General features: G+C 52.4%; 1 protein-coding gene across 1 annotated transcript in view; it reads right to left on the bottom strand.

Moving 5' to 3' along the window:
* Positions 1-2260: 2260 nt before the first annotated feature.
* The window catches only part of JAM3 (junctional adhesion molecule 3), an 84744-nt gene continuing 65070 nt past the window's right edge, over positions 2261-21934 (bottom strand). Inside the window, exons 4-10 of the mRNA XM_032964379.2 lie at positions 18319-18486; positions 17066-17268; positions 15852-15951; positions 14491-14598; positions 13136-13154; positions 10686-10755; positions 2261-8963 (exon numbers count right to left, since the gene is read on the bottom strand). Coding sequence (XP_032820270.2) covers positions 8928-8963; positions 10686-10755; positions 13136-13154; positions 14491-14598; positions 15852-15951; positions 17066-17268; positions 18319-18486 — 704 coding nt within the window. The 3' untranslated portion in view covers positions 2261-8927. The remainder of the gene's footprint in view (positions 8964-10685; positions 10756-13135; positions 13155-14490; positions 14599-15851; positions 15952-17065; positions 17269-18318; positions 18487-21934) is intronic.

Below are 21934 nucleotides of genomic sequence, written 5' to 3' on the forward strand. Positions count from 1 at the left end.
TTGTGGCTTGGCTCTCCAACACACCGGTGTGCTGTACGAGTGACGAATTGACACGTTCTGTTTACGTGACAAACCTTAGTAATTGGCTGTGTCGGGCGGTGGCGGGTTTTAATGACACATTTATATATTTACTCTAACTCAAAAAACCTCTTATAGACCATACGGGTTACCCCGTATTCTTGTACAGGGAAGGGAAATTGAGTTTTCAGGTCCATACGGCATACAGCCGTTGCAATACGGGCAAAATTTTCTGTCTACTTGTGTTTCTCCCTTGTGATGGGACTTTGTAGGATGAACGTTGATATCTATTAGGGCACGGGGTGACTAATGAGGTCTGAATGTCTGTAATAAGGTAGGCACTGATAAGGGGTTGACAGGTATGCATACCCATATATTTTGGTCCACAGAAGCCTGATTCGGTCACCTAATGGATCATCAGTTTTCATGATGGCTTCTAATTATTCAATATGGCTGAGCAATTGCAATCAATGCAATATTGACCATATACATCTTAACCATGTGTATTCCTCATCACGCTCCTTTTCTTTCACGTTGTGGGGGAGATGCAGCCATGACTAAGATATAAATTAAATTAGTGCTTTGCAAAGCATTCAATGAATGGATTTCGCAATATTCATCGCATGTTTTTTATATCGTGTCACGGTGGCGAGATGTTATCTCCCTCGCCTAGTGTATGGGAGGTCGTGAGTTTAAATTCCGACCCCGACGCTTGTATATTTGTGGAGTTTGCATGTTCTCCCCGTGGTCGCGTGGATTTTTCTCCAGGTCTTCCGGTTTTTCCCTCCACATTTAGAATCAACATCACGGGTTTAGAGTATTTGGCTGCTATACAGTTTCACGTGATGATAAGCCGCTTCGTTTCGCTATCATTTGTGGCCAGGTCGCTTGTGAATAAGAGCTATACAGCAGCTCAGGGGGCCTTACCTGGTGATTTTTTTTAAACAGTTGACCAGTAGTTACCTGGACGTAATCATATCTGTTTATCTGTCCTTTGTTCAGAAGCTACTTTGCCACCACCACCACCACGGTGTCACCTCTTAGCCGCACATTTTAATTGCACGAAGGGCGACGTAACGGCGACATATTTGAGCGCGTTTCTCTTCCCACTGAAGCCACAAACTGTCACCGGTGCCACTGTCATTCGTGGGACCAGCGGTGATCAGATTCCCAAGCAGCGGGAAAAGACGTCGAGTGACGGGCCCCACGTTCTCCTCGTCGCTCCGCACGACGCGACGCGCTTGACGAACAGATCCTGTCGTAGGCCAAGCCGCCGGCATCGCACGAATCCACCGAACTTCCGACTCGGCCCGAACGTTTCCCACGTGCACCGTATTCACTTCGCCGCGTTCACACCGCACAAGGGGCGTAAAATCCGAAGGTCGCCACGCAGTCCCCCGACGGAGTGCGGTGAGCTGCTCGCTCAAGAGCAGCGGTCGGTAATCCATGCACGGCCACAGCGTTACACAAGGTCACTGGGCCCGGGCTAGGGTCGGGGCTGCCACCTCGCCTGGTGTTCCACCGATCGTCCACTTGTTGAGGTAGCTGCCCCGAGAAAGCCACAATTCCTTTGTGAGACTTTAAAAGTCGCGGGTTTTTTGCATCAGTTAATTAAAGATTATAAAACACTCAAGCAGATGCACGTACATGTCGTGTTCCCCTCTTATGTTAATGTGAGATCGTGAGCTTCCCTTGATGTGTCCATGGTTTTTTGGAGTTCCAGAGGTGGCAATCCCAGCTCAGACAGCATCTTCAAAAATTGTCGCCCTTCCGTTTTCACTTGTCAGATCTCACACCCCACGCGCCCGGCAGTCCATTATGTCCCTGTACAATTTCAGCCAGAAATGTTTGTTCGTTCGGTCCAGACCTCCCTTTCCCTGGCGACAGACCCCCAGCTCTTCCTGGGGAATTCCCAGGCGTTCCCCAGGCCAGCCGAGCGACACAGTCCCGCCAGCAGCGTGTCCTGTGCCGGCCCCGGGGTCTTCGCCCAGTGGGACGATCCTGGTAGAGTTCCAGTGGGGAGTCTACCGGGGGGCATCCTTACCAGGTACCCGAACCACCCCAACTGGCTCCTCTCAATCCGGAGGACAGCGGCTCGACTCCGAGGCCCTCCCGGGTTACCCTGCGGAGAAACCTCAGTTCGGCCCCTTGTACCCACGATCTCATCCTTTAGGTGGGATATATTTCAAATAATTCCGCGATCCATGAATTCCGGCAAATTGAGGTATTCGACGCAAGGCCCTTGTTGTTAAAGTTGTTTTTTTATTAATACAAAGTACACATGTAAACACGTATTAGCATCTATAGTGTTTACTACAAAATACATTTCAGCATGTAAAAACGTGATTAGCATTTACAGAACTTAGCAAAACGCACGAAAAAAAGCTGCGCCATTTCACAATGCGTGGCGGGCCGGGCTCTTCTCGAGAATGCCAGAGAAGCTGTCGTCTTGAGGTGGCCGTGTTGGTGGACAGGCGAACCAGCGAATGTGAGGGAGCAGGAGGCTCGGCTCGCTAGGCCAGCAGAGGCACGCAGCAACCCCCCCCCCCAAGCTCCTCCAACACATCCGGTCAGCAATGGGAAGAGGCCAAATCACTCCGGAGGGGCGCTCACGAGAGGCTGCCCACTGGTGGGGGTGGCCCCCTCCAGCCGCCAGTGGCGCGAACGGGGGGGGGGGGGGGCTGCAGATTTACCCCCTTCACCACAGCGTGCACTCAGCAGCGATAACAAAGCACACGCCGCCAAAGGGGATGCCCCCGCCCTCAGGGGTTGCAGCGGCTGGAGCAACTTATTTAAGAGCGCCCCCCCCCCCCCAATCGCAACGTCGAATTCGCCACGCGTCCCCGGTCCACTTCTGGCACTCTTACCGACGCGAGTCAGACATGGTCCACGTTCAAGCCGCGTATAACACTGGATTGATGCAAGCGTAAACAGACCCCACCCCGCCTCGCCCCCCTCTCCGTCATGCACCCATCGTGGTTTCAAACGTTCAGCAAGATTCACACTCAGTGGGATGTTTGGACCGTGGCAGGGGCCCGCCGCCAGTGACTCGCAGTATCACAGAGCCCAGGGCTCTCACCTGTACCCTCACCTGTACCCTCACCTGTACCCTCAAACCAACCGCAATTAATCTACATCGCACTCTTGGCCGCGAGATCACAGGCAGGAAACCGCCGATTTAGTCGGACTGCGCTGTTTAGAAAAATGCGATGCAATGCATCTTGGATAGCGTTATATTCAATGGCTTATATTTATAGAAACATTTCCTCCAGCAGATTTACTGCAAGTTGCCTTCTTAAAAAAAAACAATAGACGTTTAAATAAAGCAATACTGAAATTTGTGCCCTTGACTTCGAATTTGTTTAAACGTGACTCAAAATTGGCCAAAAATATGACACTTTTGTACCCCGTTTCCACTGACGCATCCGAGCCGAGGCAGCGCAGGGCTCTCACGGTCCGGGTGTTTTTCCTACTGGCCGAGGCGGAACTAAACCATGATACGCTGGCCTCACGAGAGGACATCTGAATCCTGACTCAGGGCCAAACAAGGCCAGGGTCAGGGCGCTACGGTGGCGAGATGTTGACTGCCTCGCCTGGTATCCAGATCGTGGGTTAAATTCCGATCCCAACCCAGACACCTGTATATTTAGAGTTTCATGTTCTTCCTGTAGTAGCGTAGATTTTTGTCCGGGTCGTCCAGTTTTTTCCCCCTACATTTAAAAATACGCGTTTAAGAGTATTTCGCTGCTATAAATTTCCAAATAAGCTGCTTCGTTGAGCTATCATTTGTGGCCAGGTCGCTTCTGAAAAAGAGCTATACAGCTCAGTGGGCCTTACCTGGTGAAAAAAAGTTTTAAATAGTTCACCAATAGTTACCTGGCCATAATCGCATGTTTATCTGCCCTTCTTTCAGAAGCTGGTAAAAAAATGCTTAGTTTAGTGGCACGTACGTTGTGCGTGACGTCAGCAGCACGGCTCGGCTTTCTGCAGTGGAAAAATAACTCGATGCCTCCTGAGCCGCGCTGGGCTGGCTCGGAAACGGCCTCGGCTCTGCTCGGTTGCGCAGTGGGAAAAGAGGTATTGGCAGTCGCCAGCAATGTTGATAGTACACCCCCTCCTTTCAATTCTGCCCGCAGAAGGCGCGCTCCGGTAATATGGCTTTAACTCACACATTACACGCCACTGTGTATAAAAAGATAATTTTTCTTCTCCAAATGAACTACATCACTCCGAGCACCGCCACCCAACAAAAAAGAAGACTGCAGCCCAAGGGCTAAACCGAGAGAAGAGAAAAAAAGTGACAGCAGATTTTCTCTCTCGTCAGGCAGATGGCTTTGTCTGCTTAGGCATTCGCACACTCAATGGGACTACAGTTTCACTCTACAAACGTCAAATTAAACATTACGGCCGATTGTTTTAACACCAGCTCGGTTTCCGTAAATAATATTTTCAAATGTTGGCATTCGCTTAAATATAATTATGGGAATTCTTAATTTGAATTTTCAACAAATCAAGGTTTTTTTTGTCAAAATTACAGTTTATACCCATGTCCTGCATATACCTCATTATTTTTGCGTAGAAAGTTAAAATGTCGGTGTATTTTTTGGGGGGCCTTGAAGGATAATTGAATATAATTTTATTGGCATTTGTGAGACTCATGAGCGTGCGTCTTGTAATGATCGGTTATCCCGCGGCGCGTTGGTGGGCAGAGGTGGCCGTTTTGCGATAATTAGTGTAATCGTGGACAAAATGGCACATTGGATATTCAAATGTCCACTTTTCCTATCCAATCAATTAACATGGAAACCGGGCTACTGGACTGGGGGCAGTTATTTCGCGTGTTTTTGCACAAATCTCGACTGCCGCCAGAAGCTTAAGGCCACTCGTCGCCACAGACAGATGCCTCTCTTGTAAACAAGCTCACGCGCACTCTCAGCTCACGCCAAGGCCACGCGCATGCGAGGATGTGTGGCGCGAGGAGCGGGCCGAGGTTTGGCCACGTGGTGCCAGTCATCTGCATCTAACAACTGGATGGAGAAGGTTTGTGGCTCGCGAGGTGCGAACACCTTCACAAGACAACGCAAGGGACTATAACGCAGATGTCGTCGCCCGCCCACCCGCCAGCCAAGGGCCCCAGGCCAAAAGCCATTATGCCGCAGCGGCGGACAAATCTGGCACCGTGCAGACCAGCGGCGGCACGGCAGAGCGAGCAGCCGCCAAGCTGCGGCGGCGGCAGCGAGCGGAGACGCGAGCTTCGTGCCATCGTAGAGAACGCGCCCGTCACCGGCGCGACGACGTTTGCGAGGGAATGAAGATGGCCACGTTGGGGCTCAGCGCACACGCAGAGTGCCCGACACAACGCGTGCGCGATTACACCGGGCCGTGCCCGCGTGCGTGCCAGCCGCTGTGCCCGCGCTTCGTCGTTGGACGCAAGGAGACCACTGAGCAGGTTTTCCGCGGTTGAGCTATAATGGCTCATCTGACGCGCCGCCGCGTGTCACTGGTTGGGACATCAACTGAAGTGACTTCTCAGATTGAAACGATTTTTTTTATAGTTTGATAAAAAAAATATATACTATGCAACTATTTTTATGTTAGTAGGTATGTTGTATTGTTGTTGTAACTTGCCGACCCGCCCATACTGGACACCTGTGAGAAAGAGCTTCATAGCCCATTGCATTCCTCCTGCAGTTTAAATAAAGATTCTGATTCGGAGCTGCAGAGGTCTTTCTCAGAAGCGACCTGGCCACAAATGATAGCTCAACAAAGTCGCCGATCATCACGTGTACAATTTATAGCTGGCAAATACTCTAAACGCACGTTGATTCTAAATGCATTGGCAAAGACCGGAGGACCCGGAGAAACATCCGTGCGACCACGGAGAGAGAGACACGCAAACTCTAAATATACAGCAGGCGTCGGGGCCGTGATCGAACCCACAACCTCCTGTATACCAGGCGAGGTAGTTAAAATCTCGCCACCGTGGCAAGAATATTCAGTTCGCGATGAAGGATTTCAAATGTACAGTCTGTTATGTGTGTACATGTGTACAGCTCTTTGTCAATCCACTGCTGGATGAGGGCCTCCCCATGCTGTGCGGGTTGGTGGGCATTACAGGGCCGTACTTGACCACGCTGGTCAGCACTGATCGGTGGAGGCATAGAGCATAGAAGTACAGTACAAAAATGAATTTTGGCTGCACGACCCTTTGTTGGGCATGACGTTTGTCCCCCCCCCCCCCCCCCTTGCAGTCTATTACACAAGTTATGCTCGGCGAACAAGCGGATATCCAGGTTCAAAAAGCCTGCTCAGCTTCCGAGATGTGACGAGATCGAGATCTGACGAGATCGAGATGTGACGAGATCGAGAGCGCTGGAAATGAACGACGTCGACCTTCCTGCGGGCCAACGGCTAAACTTGAGCAAGCCAAAGGCGAAGCCCGCCTCCGTGGTTAACAAGAGGGCGACTGATCCAGGTACGGCCAAAGGTGTTCGTCAACTTCAGTTAACCTAGTCGGTCGCAACGTTGCATCATCCGTGCAGCGGTGTGCAAATCCCATCTCTCCTTGAATTCCGAGCCATCGCAGTTCCAATATTTTGTCGTTGCATCGGGCTGGCGGGGCCCGCGTGATCGAAGATGAACGTTACAGCAATTACACTCCGCTGTGCATATATATCAAAGGGAACGTGATGGTTATACAATTTGCACGCGATTGCGTTCCTCTGGACGCGTCCCGAGCGCCAGCCACTGGGCAGGATAAACGTCGTTAATAATCTCCTTCACAAACATCGCACCGGGGGAGCGGGCGGGCGTCAGTAATCTCATATGCAAACACTTTGCCTTCGTGATCCGTGTTACTTGTCATGCGTAGCGAATTCCAAGGAGTAATCTTAACCAACTGCAATCGTCCGTTACCTGGGCTTGGGTCACGAGTCACAAGTCACCACCGCGCGACGTGGGGCACGCTCTGTCGTCTGTACGCCCCACGGCTTCACCGCGCCCGGCCCCCCAAACCCGCACGCCGGCGAGGGGTTTTACATTCTTGACCAACGGGATGACGCACCGGGCGAGGGCGGTAGACGCAGCAGCAGCAGCAGCAGCGGAGGAGGAGGACGCGAGCGATGTGCCAGTGTCGTAGGGCACGCGCCAGCGAGCAGTCTCGCCGGCGCGACACCGCCAGGATGGGAGCGGGCGGGCGGGCGAGGCAGCATCTCCCGCACGCTGCGTGTCCCGGACCCAAGGCCCGGTTCACCCAGAGGCCTCAGGGGTCGCGGCCCCAGGGCCTTGAATGAGGCCTCCCACACCTCAGCTACATAAGCGCAAACCCACGGCGCTGCGAGAGATCCTACAGGTGGTCTTGGAGCATTAATCGGTGTGAAGACCGTATTTTGCGGACTATAAGACACTCTGGAAAGTTAAGACGTGCCCCAAACGCGTGCCCAGTGTCACAAACGAACGACACACACTATAAGATGCAACCCTAACGTTTTCTTTAAATTACAGGTAAAAAAGCGAGTCTTATAATCTGGAGGATATGCCAGCAACGGTCATGCGCTGAAATTTTAAGAGTTTTTTTTTAATTTTAACTTTTATTTAGCTCCACAACTCGTATGTCACTTTAAAAAAACTAGAAGTTAAATAACCGAGGTGGATTTGTGCCGCATCGTGCATGGGTGGCGGGTGAAGCGGTCAGGGCAAGGAATTGAAGAGAGACAAAGAGGGCCCCCCCCTACCCCCAAACTGGAACAGCCCTGGGGCCCCCCACACAAACTTAGTCCGCCCGGTGCCCAGCCCCCCGCGGTGCCAGCGTTCACCGTTTCTCATCGTCGGGGCGAGCCATTCACCGATCAGCGGGCGCGTGCAAGGTGTAACCGAGGGCAAGTTGCAGAGGTGGGCGGCGGGGTGTGAGGAATGGCGTGTGAGAAATACTGACGTTGGCGTGGCGCCTCCGATGTGCACGGTCGGCTACGTACGGTAAAAAAGAAGTTCAACGTGTTTGGTTTTGCGAGCGGCCTCGGCGGAGCTGCGGCTGAACCTCGATTATTTTCGTTACTGTCAAGGCTCTAAACGTTTCAAGTGGGGCGACCACGGTCGCAAGCGTTTCTAACGACTCTGCGCTGCCGACGACGACAAGACATCAAACGCGAAATTTTTACCGCCACAGCAGCATCCGCCAGACGCCGGTGCCTGCAGACTGTCTACAAATACAGCCGCATGGGAATAGAAAAAAGTGTAGAGACTAAAACTCCCTTCCACAACAATCTCAGTGACCATCACGTGCCTATGGCTGGTGGTGAACCTCAAAAAGTTGTAAATACCTGCCCCACGAAATGATTTTGGCCTAAGCGGTGGTTTGAGTTTTTAGTTTTCCCCCGACCATAGCACTCGGACGCGTTTTAAGGTTGCACGGAGCGTTGCCCGGCACGATGTCCGACGTTTCCTCCCCCAGCGTCCTCGAGGAAGCGAAATGTCGGACCGTCGTGTGCCAGACAACAACAACAATAATAATACTACGTGTGGCCACGAGTGCTTAGCGCAGCTCGATGGCAGAAACCCAGCCGGCTGGCACGGCCAGCAATCGCGTGCCGGAGGGCCGCTCTCACATTTCTGAAACGACACACCTCCTCCTCCTCGCGCATAAAAAGTCTTCCAGTGCAACGTCACGTCGTAGGCAAATGTGGGGCGGCCGTGGTTCACGTCGCCTCCTCCTCCTCTAGTCCGACAACCCTCTCATCGTTTAGTGTGCCCTGAAGCTCAATGTAACTCATCTACGTTAGTAAAGAAACAAAAAAGAGAAAGCATTACGTTAAGATTCCATCGAGTTCCTTTCAAAAAGAAAATTCCCTTTTTCTAAAAGGAAAAGAAAATAATTATAATGAGTTCCGCAGGAAATTCCCAGCTGTTGTGGTCTAGATGACAAACGAGGACTTGTGACGGAAATCTCCCTGAAAGAAAGACAAAATACAAAAAAAACATTGTTTAAATCGCAGCAACAGTTGGGATACCTGATGCACTTCTTTAGAACTGTCATACAAGATGGCGAGTTTAATTTAAATTACGATGAATATTGCAATCGGAAGCTTGTACACAATCTGTAAGTTGGCCATACCCAACAAAACCTTGCAATTTTTTTTCAATTGAATCCTTAATTTTGTAAAACAATTGAGATGAGACACCGGCACTACCCCCGTGAGGTTAAATTCATGTGCGCACACTGTGACCTCACCCCACGAGAGGGCACACGGGTGCTTTCAGTGGCGTGGCGGTGGTGAGTAGTGGTGAGTGGTGGTGGTGAGTGGTGGTGCAGATGGTGATGGAGGTGGTGGTGAGTGGTGGTGGTGGCGTCAATGGTGGTGGTGGTGAGTGGTGGTGATGATGGAGGTGGTGGTGAGTGGTGGTGGCAATGGTGGTGGTGGTGAGTGGTGGTGGCGCAGATGGTGATGGAGGTGGTGGTGGTGAGTGGTGGTGGCAATGGTGGTGGTGGTGGCCCCGGCTGCTCAAAGGGGCTCTGGATTTGTGATACAATATCGGAGTGCCAAACTGAACTGAAATCTTCATGCAAATAAAAAGCTCGTAACTTTAATGACTGCTGAAGTATAAAAAAAATAATTAGGCTTTTAACTGAATTGTGTTTACAGACTAAGTTACGTGGTTTGTCCATAATGTAACACCGCACCCAAAACAAACACTCACAACCACCACCACCACCCGCCACCACCACCACCACTCACGACCACCACCACCACCACCACCCACCGCCACCACCACGCACAACCACTACCACCCACCACCACCACCCACGACCACCACCATCACCCGCCGCTACCACCACCCACAACCACCACCCACAACCACCACCCACCGCCACCACAACCCACAACCACCACCCACCACCACCCACAACCACCACCGACCGCCACCACCACCCACATCCACCACCACCGCCACCACCACCCACAACCACCACCACCCACTGCCACCACCACCACCCACAACCACCACCACCCACAACCACCCACAACCACCACCACCCGCCACCACCAACCGCAACCACAACCACCCACAACCACCACCCACAACCACCACCACCTGCCACCACCACCACTCACCACCACCACCACCACCCACAACCACTACCACCCACCACCATCCACTGCCACCACCATCCACAACCACCACCACCTACAACCACCACCACCTACTACCACCCACAACCACTACCACCCACCACCACCCGCCACCACCCACAACCACCACCACCCACAACCACCACCACCACCCACAACCACCACCACCCAACACCACCACCACCACCCACAACCACCACCACCGACAACCACCACCACCCACAACCACCACCACCCACAACCACCACCACCGACAACCACCACCACCCACAACCACCACCACCGACAACCACCACCACCCACAACCACCACCCACAACCACCACCACCCACAACCACCACCACCACCACCCACCACCACCGACAACCACCACCCACAACCACCACCACCCACAACCACCACCACCACCCACCACCACCACCCACCACCACCCAGCCACCACGGCGCTCCAGTTCCAGCGGAAGGAGCGAAGCGCTCGCTGCGAGTGCCAACAGGGGGAGGGTGGAGGGGGACGGGAGGGGAGGGGGGGGGGGCACGCACCTCGTCGTCCGCAGGTCTGGATTTGGAATGCAGGGAGCCTCTCCCACGGGCGTCTGGCGGAGACCTGTATCTGGGGGCGTGCACAACGCCCACGCGGAGGGCAGCTCCGTTAGCGAGCGCCTATTCACGCAACGGAGTGGGGGGGCGGGGGGGGGCACTGCCCACGCCGATGCTCACCGAACCGCGGTGGGGACCCGTTCGTTCAAGGCGGAGTCGACCTGAGAAGCGGCTCGTGACAAGTTCCGATACAAATTGCCACTAAATGTTATCTTTGGCCTGGAACGAAGCCCAGGTTTCTGCAATCACGGCACCGGTGGCGAGCCGCTGTGCCAGCGCTCTCCATTGTACACGCCCACAACCACAATTGAACATTCACTTCTTTAGAACTTTCTTTTTGTTCAGTTTGTTGTCCTTCCGCCCGCAACTGCGATTAACACAGTCGGCTACGTACGGTGTGAAAAAAGTTCAACATACATACATACATACAAAGGAAGTTCAACATACATGCATGCTATAGTGCTAGTGCTGTGGGTAGGCACCTATTGCTTCGCCAGCGCTCGCATTTATAGGCCACGCCAGGTACTCTATAAATAACTCACGACGTTACGTAGGGGGGGGGGGTTCTTCATACCATATCCCTTTAAAGAAATCGAAATAGCTTTGCCAAAAAAGAAAGTTTGCTGCAAAACTTTAAAAGAACGAGGACTGGTATTAAAAAAAAATAGCCAGGTAAGTAGGTCGCCACTTGCTCTGGCAGCCCGGGGGCACCATTGAGGATCTCAGAGGAGCACACGGAGGAGAACCAAACAGCTGACTGCACGGGCGCGACATCGTGCCCAAAAAGGAACGGTGATTTCACCGCCTAAACTAAACTACAACTTTTTTTATATTACAGGTAATTGCCCACCTTGCTATATGCAGCTCTTCTTCTGAAGTGGCCTGGCCACAAATGACAGCTCAACGAAGTGGCTTATTTATGTGGAAATGTATAGCAGCCAAATATTCTAAGCGTATGTTTGTATGTATGTGCTATATGATGAACTTCTTTCGCACTGTACATAGCCAGCCGCACTAATCGAAGGTGCAAACACGTGTTGCTAAATGTGGAGGGAAAAACCGGAGCACCCGGAGAAAAATCCACGTGACCACGGGGAGAGAGACGTGCAAACTCCAAATATACAGCAGGCGTTAGAGTTGGGATCAAACCCACGAGCTCCTGCACACCAGGCGAGGTAGTTAACATCTCGCGCTCCATTGCGCGAGTTTATTGAGGCGCTAATGCTATAGGTGCTCTGAGCCTTGTACACTGCACTCTCTGTCATTCTGGAAGGTGCCTTTAATTTATTGTAATTCTGTATTTGGTTCGTCTCGTGTGTGATTGGTAAGCTAGACAAACACAATGGCAGAAGCCAGCATTATTGTCCAGATTCTTTGACATCTCGTATTCACACCGTTAAACGACACACAAACACATTTTTTATAACAACAAGTCTCTTATTTATATAATTAAAATAAGAGTGGCAGTCATTAAATATGCAACTGACACTTGGTCCAAAGAATACTTGATACTGTTACACAAATGAAAAATAATCAAATGAATCAATGACTTAACTCAGAAATGATATTAGTAGCGCGACACTCATTGCGCGATGAGATGATTTTGAAAAGGCAAACAACGCAACACGGGCAATCCGCTTTCAAGAGATGAATCCCGGTTAATATCGCGTACATTTTCTCCGTTCAGAATACCATCAGCACCATTGGCTCTGAGACCTGTCGTTGAATGTTGCGGTGATCGTCAACTTAACATGCAATAATTATATAATCGGGATTAAATGGTGAAGAAGGTAAGGGGGTGATAATCATTACATCTAATGCCAGGCACAGTCTGTGCGGTGGACTCACGCGAGCGTTGAGAAGGTGACACGGTAGGCGTGGAGGTGGTAAGATGTTAACTACCTCGCCTGGTATACAGGAGGTCGTGGGTTTAATCCCGACCCTGACGCCTGCTGTATATTTGGAGTTTGCGTGTTCTCACCGTGGTCACGTGGAGTTTCTCTGGGTCTTCCGGTTTTTCCCTCCACATTGAGAATCAACATCACCACGCGTTTAGAGTATGTGGCTGCTTTAAATATCCAGGTGCTAAGCCACTTCGTTGAGCTATCATTTGTGATAGCCAGGTCACGTCTGAAAAAAGAGCTTTACAGCTCAGTGGGCCTTACCTGGTAAATAAAAAAAATAGCTTTAGTTGAGTTTCTGTGCCAGTGAATGTGAAGTCGTCACGAACACGCCATCCCTCGAACAGCGCAGCATGCAACTGCTGCTCGACTGCGAAGTTTGGACACGTGTATGTACGAGTGTGTACCTGTGTCTACATGTATGCACGTGTGTGTACATGCATGTACGTGTGTGTACGTGCACGGCACAGTGCTGCGACAGGAAGATCTTACCTTGAAGAAGCCTTGTGTTCTGGAACATGGGGAGGGAAAACAAAGCACAACGTTGTAAATTAATGACCGACACAATGCAACGCTATCCCATTTCTGGATTCCAACTAAAACCTGTGGTCGCATGTGGCAACGGTCTACAACGTGAGCAATTCCTCTGTAAGTACGAGGGTAATTAATTCGGTTCTCACAGAGGTAGGACAAGGCAGAATTACAGCCAAATAATGTCGTGAAGTCACCACTCAGCATAAGCAACGGTAACATGCAGCCGACATGATGGCATCACCGGCGATGAACGGATTTGTGCGCACAGCACCGACACTGGCACGCGGGCACATGTTGGTGGCAGCTCACCAAGTTTGTGGCCAAACCGCCTCGCGTCACATCCGTCAAACTGTGTGCCCCCCCCCCCCGCCCCAAGGGAGGTGACGACAGCCGTTCTGGGGGCTCATCAAATGCCCATTAAACGCTTTCCCATTCCGATGACATACGTCATCAGTTTTTCTTCCAATTGCATTCTGATAACGTACGTTGCGATGTATGCATGCTGAACTTATTTTTCACCGTACGTAGCCAACCGTGCTAATCGGAGGTGCGGGAAATGATGATGTACGTGTACGTCATTGGCACGGAATTAGAAGAAAAATGTAAACAACTTTATCGCTATATCTTCAGGTTGGAAGACGTACCGAGGCTCCCGCAAGGTCGCGCGGGAGGGCGTGTGGCACAGTTCGGCGCCGGCTATCGTAAAGTGCGGCTGTGTCGCCACGGTTCTCTGCAATGAGTGCAATGTCCTTAAAAAGAGCGGCGCTGCCACGCCCCCCTCTAAACAAAATTAACGCCGAGCCGCTCCAGCATTCCGAGATTCAGCGGTGAACGGGACAGCCCCGCCCTGCAACTTGCACGCGTCTCGGAGCGTGAAAGGATTCATCGGTTAAACGTCACTCGGCGCTCCCCCTGTCACTCCGCCACGCCGTGCAGCGCCGTGCAGCGCCGTGCAGCGTCGTGCTGCAAGGCGCCAGATTCGATGTTTCGCTCCGAGTGCCGGGAGCCAAACAGCTCGCTAAGGCGTGCGCAGGATAATTTATGCATCGTTTGTTTGTTTGTTTCAATAGGAGCCCTGGGGGGGTGCAGCAACTCCGCGGACATAGTCCCAAACGCCGTGCACCTGGGTTCAGCGAAGGGGGGACGTTGAGCTCGCCGCTAACCCACCGAGTGGGGACCGCGAGCGGAGTGCGTGGGGAAGTGGAGGGAGCGGGGGTGGAAGAAGAAGGGCGGGGGGGGGGGTGCCCGGGCTCTCAGCAGTGGCCACACCGCTGAAAGCCGCGCGTCACACGCACCCGACGGGCCGCGCTTACTTTTGAAGTAGCCCATCTTGTGAGCCCACCAGATGGCAATGCCGGACAGCGCCACCACCAGCACCACCACGATCACGGCCGCGACGATGGCGCCCACGTTCAGGTCATCTGCGAGGCGCAAGCCGCTCGTGAGGGTCTCGCGCAGGCGCTCGCTGGGCCCCGGGGGGGGGGGGGGGGGGGGGGGCTCGCACCGACTCAGCCAGGCAGCGGCCAGGGGGGTGCTCTGTGATCCAGCAACCGCTGAGCGTCTCCGGCGACTCGCTCGCGGGTGGTCAGTCACGACCCAACAACCCAACAACCCAACAACCCAATCATTCTTCTATTGCCACTATACCATGGTTGGTTTGCTATTCCCATTGACGTCACGCATCGATTCTTCGCCCCCAAGTGGGGCACTCGGTCTACCAGTGGCAGAGGGGGGGTGCTGTGCGGACAGGGGAGGTTGTCACCTTCCCCCGCCTTGAGAATCCAAAAATTGGTATTTCATTAATATTCACCAGAGAGGGTACATCGATTTTTTTGTTTATTAATGTCGGGACATATTATTTTTTTATCTGAAGTTTCGGGAAAATTCTAGATCCACCTCGGCAGTCTGGCAGAGAGACTGTTTTGTGCCAGCCGTGCCCCGCGTCCATCAACCACCCTGCAGGTCAAAACGCCTCCCTCGGCGAGAGAAGAGCTGCGAGCGGGGGGAACGAGACTCCAGGGGACCGTCACGATACGGCCAAAACGCGACCCCTTCTGAACACGGAGGTTTCCGCGGCCCAAATTACAACTCGTAAATCACACTCGGCTTGGGCCGCGTAACGATCCGGCGGAGTTTCTGTCGCAGGACCCTCCGACTTTTGATTTGTGTGGCCGTGTCGGGTGGCGGAAGGAGTTTGGCGACGGAAAACAATATACAACCTAACATGAAACGTGACCACCTTTTGATGCGATCAAAAGGGTGGACGGGCCGCGGGTTCCCTGCGAGAGGCCGGCGTGGCGAGGCCTCCGTGTGAGCGCGTGCGTGCGGGGAGGGACATCAGTTAAAATGTTTTGGTAATCAAACTCTGGGTCGGTATAGACTTGAAGGCTACCGTGGGAATCTGTGTCGAACCCACTCGGTGATGTGTCTCACGAACCGAACCGGCTCGCGACCCAGTGGCCGAGGGCACGCAGCATGAGAGTCACGTGGCCTGGCACAGTCAGGCGGGATACACAGAGATGCTGCTGACGTACGTACGTGTGTGTACGTACGTACGTGTGTGTACGTACGTACGTGTGTGTACGTACGTACGTGTGTGTATGTACGTACGTTGAACTTCTCTTTCGCACCGTTACGTGGCCAACCCTGCTAATCGGAGGTTGCGGACACTTACTGACTTCCATGTGCTGCGCCGAGCACTGGGCGCTCCCCGCGGGGTTGGAGGCCACGCAGTAGTAGTTCCCCGTGTCCATGGGACGCACGCCGCTAAACGTCTGCGTACATACGTGGAAGGAGAGGCGGGGGTTAGACGTGACGGTTCACACACATGCCCTTCCCTGCCGTCGGGACTGACTTGGCACGCGTTCTTGCGGGGGCGGTCGTCGCAAGGCCCTCACGGCTGCGTTTCACAGACACGCTCTGCAGTAGCTTTACACAACATTTTTTTTATAATTTGCCAAAATTTCGACCGTGACAGCGGCACGCAGCGGCCTCCTGTTTTTAAATGACGTCGAAGCGGGCGGCGTTAATTTTTGTTATGCGCAGTACTCCCACAGTAATGGCCAGGGCAGCCTGCAGGATTCGAACCGCCAACCCCTACAACAAGAGGGGTGAGTGCCTGCGCTGGGCCGCGTGACCGCCAAACCACTGAACTATTTGAACCTATTTTTATTTTATCAGGTAAGGCCGACTGAGCTGCTATACAGCTCTTTTTCAGAATCTACCTGGCCACAAACGATAGCTCAATGTGGCTGATCACGTGGACATTTACAGCCGAATACGCGTGTTCATTCAAAATGTGTAGGGAAAGACAGGAGGACCCGGAGAAAAATCCACACGACCATGGAGAGAGAGAGAGAGACAGAGGGAGAGAAACATGCAAATATACAGCAAGCGTCAGGGTCGGGATCGAACCCACGACCTCCTGCATACCAGGCGAGGGAGTTAACATCTCGTAGCCACCGAGAGCAGAGCCCCTCCCGTGGCATCACGAGTACGGCCACGGCCAGAGGGGGCGCACAGACATCGAGGATTCGTGCACATCGAGCCGCGTCCGCCTCGCCCCACAGTGGCGTCACGTGCACGGGCCACACCAGCGCGTGAACGGGCGCAGAAACGTGGCTCATCCTGCGCAACATGAGCGGCAAGGCAGGGCTCACCTCCCGTTTATAGCCGAGCCATCGGTGGAAATTCTGCGTTCTCATGGCGGCGGTGTGTCCATCCAAAACGCGACCGATGTTGAACTTGTCACAGAGCGGCACTCGTTTTTATCGAGCCCCCCGGAGGGACATCGGGTCGAGTCAAAACCCAACCCCGATTTGAACTCGCGACCCTATCCGACAGCGCGCCGCCCCTCGAGCGAAGGGGTCGCGACCGGCCTCCCCGTACCAGGCTGCCGGTGTTGACGTTGAGGCGGTACGAGGAGTTGGAGAACTTGAGGCTGCCCTTGGGGTCGAGGGGCACCTGATCGCCGTTGCGGAACCACTGGTACGTGGAGATGGGGAAGCCCTCCGACTCCTGGCACAGCAGCTCGGTGGAGCGCCCGGTGGTGACCGCGGTTGGCACCACGCAGCGCGGCGTCACGGGCTTCACTGCCGAGCGCCGACGACAGCAAAGAGCGGAATCAACGCCGGCAACGTGACGGGACGCCGGCAAAGCAAAGCGCCGCGGGGCCATGCCTGGGCATTTGCTAAATGTTAAAAGTTATAAAGAAGAGTGCCGTGCATGGCGGCATTGACGAAGAAACAACAAGAGGTGGAAAAGGCGCAGCCCTGCCATTGCTCGCTTGTGCCGATGATGGCACAAGGGGCCTCCGCTATAGGATGCTCTATCGTGGTCCGCCTACTCTCTTATCTTTTCGCACTTACTCTACCGGCAGCTCTTTTTCAGAAACAACCCAGCCACAAATAATGGCTCAACGAAGTGGCTTATCAGGTCGACATTTATAGCAGCCACATACTCTAAACACGTGATGTTGATTCTAAATGTGGAGGGTAAAACCACAGGCAGAACGCGCTAACTCCAAATATGAAGGCATCAGGGTCGGGATCAAACCCACGAGCTCCTGTTTACCAGGCGAGGTAGTTAACATCTTGGCACCACATGCGATCTGCCGATGGGCTAATAGTGTCGCAAACATTTATACTGCCGGGAGATCGATTGCAAGTCCAGTATGCTGACCATCGCAGCACATGGTACGACCCATCAGACATCGCGCGGCACGACCCCAACACGCACCGGAGCGCCGTGCAGCATCTCCCGGCTTACCACGGTTTGATGGCAGTACAGCAAGGTAGATTAAGTTCCATTCGTTTTCATCTGCATGGGGATTGAGCATTAGGCCCCTCGCACGCGTACGTTTTCTCCAGGCGCTCCGGGTTCCTCCCACGTGCGTTAACACTTGCCACCGAGTTGGCCAAACATCCCAGGATAGGGCCACAGAGCTCGGGCAACTGTTGGGCAACCGTACGGTTCAGGCTGCATTCCCTGCAAGGTTTGTAGTTCCCCGCGCCACTGCATCGTTCTCCCTCTGTCCGAGAACGAACTAAAACTGCGCGCGTTGCAAATTTGCAGGGAAACCTACGTGGCCGCAAAACAAAAAAAAATATAAAACCCGAAGCGGCAGCGCGGGCGCGGCGCACCTTGCACGACCAGGTTGATCTCGATCTCGTCGAAGGCCTTGGTGTCCTGCGTGGCCAGGACCTCACAGCGGTAGGTGGCCGTGTCGCTGCGCGAGGCGTTGCGGATCGTGACCGAGGCATTGAAGGCCCGGGCCACGTCGGCGATGTACGCGCGGTCCTTCAGGTCACCTGCACGCGCACGCGCGCAGATCGGCGTCGCACACGCTGCCGAGCTGTGGTGAACTACGCAGTGGAGGAGGCCAAGCGACGGCACGAGACGGAGAGGGAGACGCCGGAAGAGACGGCAGCGGTAGGAGCGGGGAGGCGACGCCGCAGAGTTCGGACGTCGCGACTGGAGAGGAGCGGCCGAGGAGAGGAGGGGATGGAAGAGAATGGGGGAGGCCATTGCTCAGCAGGGGCAGATGTTAACTACCTCGCCTGGTATGCAGACGGTCGCGGGTTCGATCCTGACCCTGATGCCTCTCTATTTGGAGTTCGCATGTTCTCTCTGTGGTCGTGTGGATTTTTCTCTGGGTCCTCGACGTTTTCCCTCCACATTTACAATCGACATGTGTACGTATGTATGTTGAACTTCTTTCACACCGTATGTAGCCAACCATGCTAATCGTTTAGAGCTTTTGGCTGCTATAGATTTCCACGTGACAAGCCACTTCGTTGAGCTATCATTTGAGGCCAGATCGCTTCGGAAAAATAGCTACATAGCTCAGTGGGCCTTACTTGGTAAAATAAAAGTTTGTAAAAAAAGTCACGCGTTAATGCACATTCCTTTGAACGTGTCTTTCACAGTGGATGTTAAAAATCAGCGAGCATTTCCCAGTGAGCCCCCCCCACTTCCCCAACCTCCCAGTGTCAGCGCTTTAAGCTCTGAGGCAGGAGGTTTAAGGAAATTTGCCCATTCGTCTCGCTCCACTCGCTTCTTTTGCTTGTCACGTGTTCTAACGTCTCACGCATGGACGAGGTGCTGGAAAAGACATTCTCAGTGCAACTAAGAAAAAAAGAAAATCAATCTGCAGACGCCGTTGTTCACTGTGTGCCGGGAGCGACTCGGTCCAAATCTGACAAATTTTAAATATTGCCTGCAAATAACTCAATTGGGATCACACACAGCAGCAGCATCGCCACCCCCCGCCGCCCGCCCCCGCTACTCTAAAACTACCACAGACTGCGTCTGCGAGACACAGCAGCAACTTCCTTCACAATGATCGCCCTGCGCTATAACGGCGGCACAAACACCAAACAGACAAAATCAGCATTCATTGTAATCATTAAATGCGAGTACACTTTCAATGAACTCAATGTACTTCCTTTAATTAAGTGAGGGGATAACTCTGCCATTCATTATCACTTTCACAATCGGAGCTTGCTAACCAAGTGCAAAAATGTGAGAAGTAAAAAAAAATCATCCTCACAATTAAGCCGTGTTAATTTTAACGTTCACCAACTGGGTCTACAACTCACCCAGTGACTCGCACCTTCAAATGGCATCTCGGGGAGCTGAAAGCGCACGGAGGTGCAAATTGTTCGCGCCACACGGCATTGAGGAATGAAAGCAGCAGCAGCAGCAGCAGCAGCAGCGTGACACCGCAGTCACCGCCTACGGCGCACGCTCACGCACGGGCAGCGTAGCGCCGCGTGTGCCGTCGCCTCGGTACTGTAAATTCCAAAAATAAACGAGCGGGTCAAAGGGGAGGGTTTTTTGTAAACTGTTACGATTTCGTATTCTTGGTTCTTTCGGTAAAGTCACGTTTCCCTTCGACGTGACTTTACCGAAAGAACCAAGAATATGAATCCCTGCAGTCACGAAAGCTTTAAATCAAAATGTTACGATTTCGGTTCGAACGCAGTCATTCACAGAGGGGAGACATACAGGCAGCTCCATTGCCAACGGAGGAACAGAAATTCAATATTGAAGTCGCTGTTGTAAACTGTTTTCTTCCAAAACTCAGCTGCCGACCAAAAGGCCCCTTTGGCCCAAATCGTCAAGTGGCGAGCAAACAAACATCAGGACTTAAAGACGTGTGATGGATATGAGTTGACACACTTTCTTGAATTGAGCCAAGGTTAGAGACGATGGGAAGGAGGGAGTTCCAAAATGGAGCAGTGCAAGGGAAGAAGCGGAGAGAGAAGTGAGGTGACCTGCAGAGTGGTGAGTGGGCAGGTGGGTGAGTGGGCGAGCAGTTTTGTGAGTAAGTGTATGTTGTTGTGGGGAGCGGTAGTGTCACGGTTAGTGCACTGCGCTACGAACCCAGCGACCCGCGATTGATTCCCGCTCACGGCCAACACCAGTGACAATTATCTGAACCGGTCCGGGACTTCCCCTAGGTCGAATCAACCTAAGAATTAATATATGGTGCCATTCAGGAGACAAAGGCGGCCGGGTGTGGTGCTGGCCACACAACCCCTCGTCTGTCATGCCGACCTTCATAGGTGGTAGCTAACAGCACTTGCCCCAACAGTCTGTTCAGGCTATAAGGGCAGACAGAGTTCTAAACATTTTGTTGGAGGAATCAATGAATGAAAGTTCACAGGAAAAGTAACTATAGCAGCCGTAGTACTAGTAGTGATAGAAGAGTGATAAGGAGGTGGCTGAACACGGGTGAGTGAATAACTAGAGTCACGTGGAATTGGCTTCTGGTTGCCGAACAATACATTGAGGTCATCGCATCGTGCGCTTTCAGGTGTGCTTCTGCGGCCGTCTGGAACGCTCTTCCTTCTGACATTAAGCCACTGGAGCTATGGATTTCTAAATAATCAAGATTGAAAATTAATTTCTGTAGAACTCAATTTTGTGTTTAGTTTATTGTCCTTCCTCCACACCTCCTCCGAGCACGGTTGACTGCGTACAGTGCGAAATAAGTTCAACATACATAATTGTGGACTCATAGACTCCCAACCTGGGTGACTTTCGGGATGTGGAGTCTGTATGTTCTCCCACTCTTCTGCATGGGTTCCCTCTGGGTTCTCCAATGTTCCTCCCATAGCTAAGCACACGCAACGTCATTGGTGTTGGCCAAAAACATCCCAATGTAGTGGGACCCTCAAGAAAACGAGTCTATGGGCTCGAAGTGTTTTTTTCTGGGTAAATAAGCAATAATAATAATAATAAAGATTGTTATAATTATTTAGATAATTACAGTGAGGGAAAAAAGTATTTGATCCCCTGCTGATTTTGTACGTTTGCCCACTGGCAAAGAAATGATCAGTCTATAATTTTAATGGTAGGTTTATTTGAACAGTGAGAGACAGAATAACAACAAAAAAATCCAGAAAAACGCATGTCAAAAATGTAAAAAATTGATTTGCATTTTAATGAGGGAAATAAGATGTGACCCCCTCTCAATCAGAAAGATTTCTGGCTCCCAGGTGTCTTTTATACAGGTAATGAGCTGAGATTAGGAGCACACTCTTAAAGGAAGTGCCCCTAATCTCAGCTTGTTACCTGTATAAAAGACACCTGTCCATAGAAGCAATAAATCAATCAGATTCCAAACTCTCCACCATGGCCAAGACCAAAGAGCTCTCCAAGGATGTCAGGGACAAGATTGTAGACCTACACAAGGCTGGAATGGACTACAAGACCATTGCCAAGCAGCTTGGTGAGAAGGTGACAACAGTT

Source organism: Petromyzon marinus, chromosome 32 (assembly GCF_048934315.1).
Source record: "Petromyzon marinus isolate PM22_M1 ecotype Great Lakes invasive population chromosome 32, UKy_Petmar_22M1.pri1.0, whole genome shotgun sequence".
Taxonomy (NCBI): domain Eukaryota; kingdom Metazoa; phylum Chordata; class Hyperoartia; order Petromyzontiformes; family Petromyzontidae; genus Petromyzon; species Petromyzon marinus.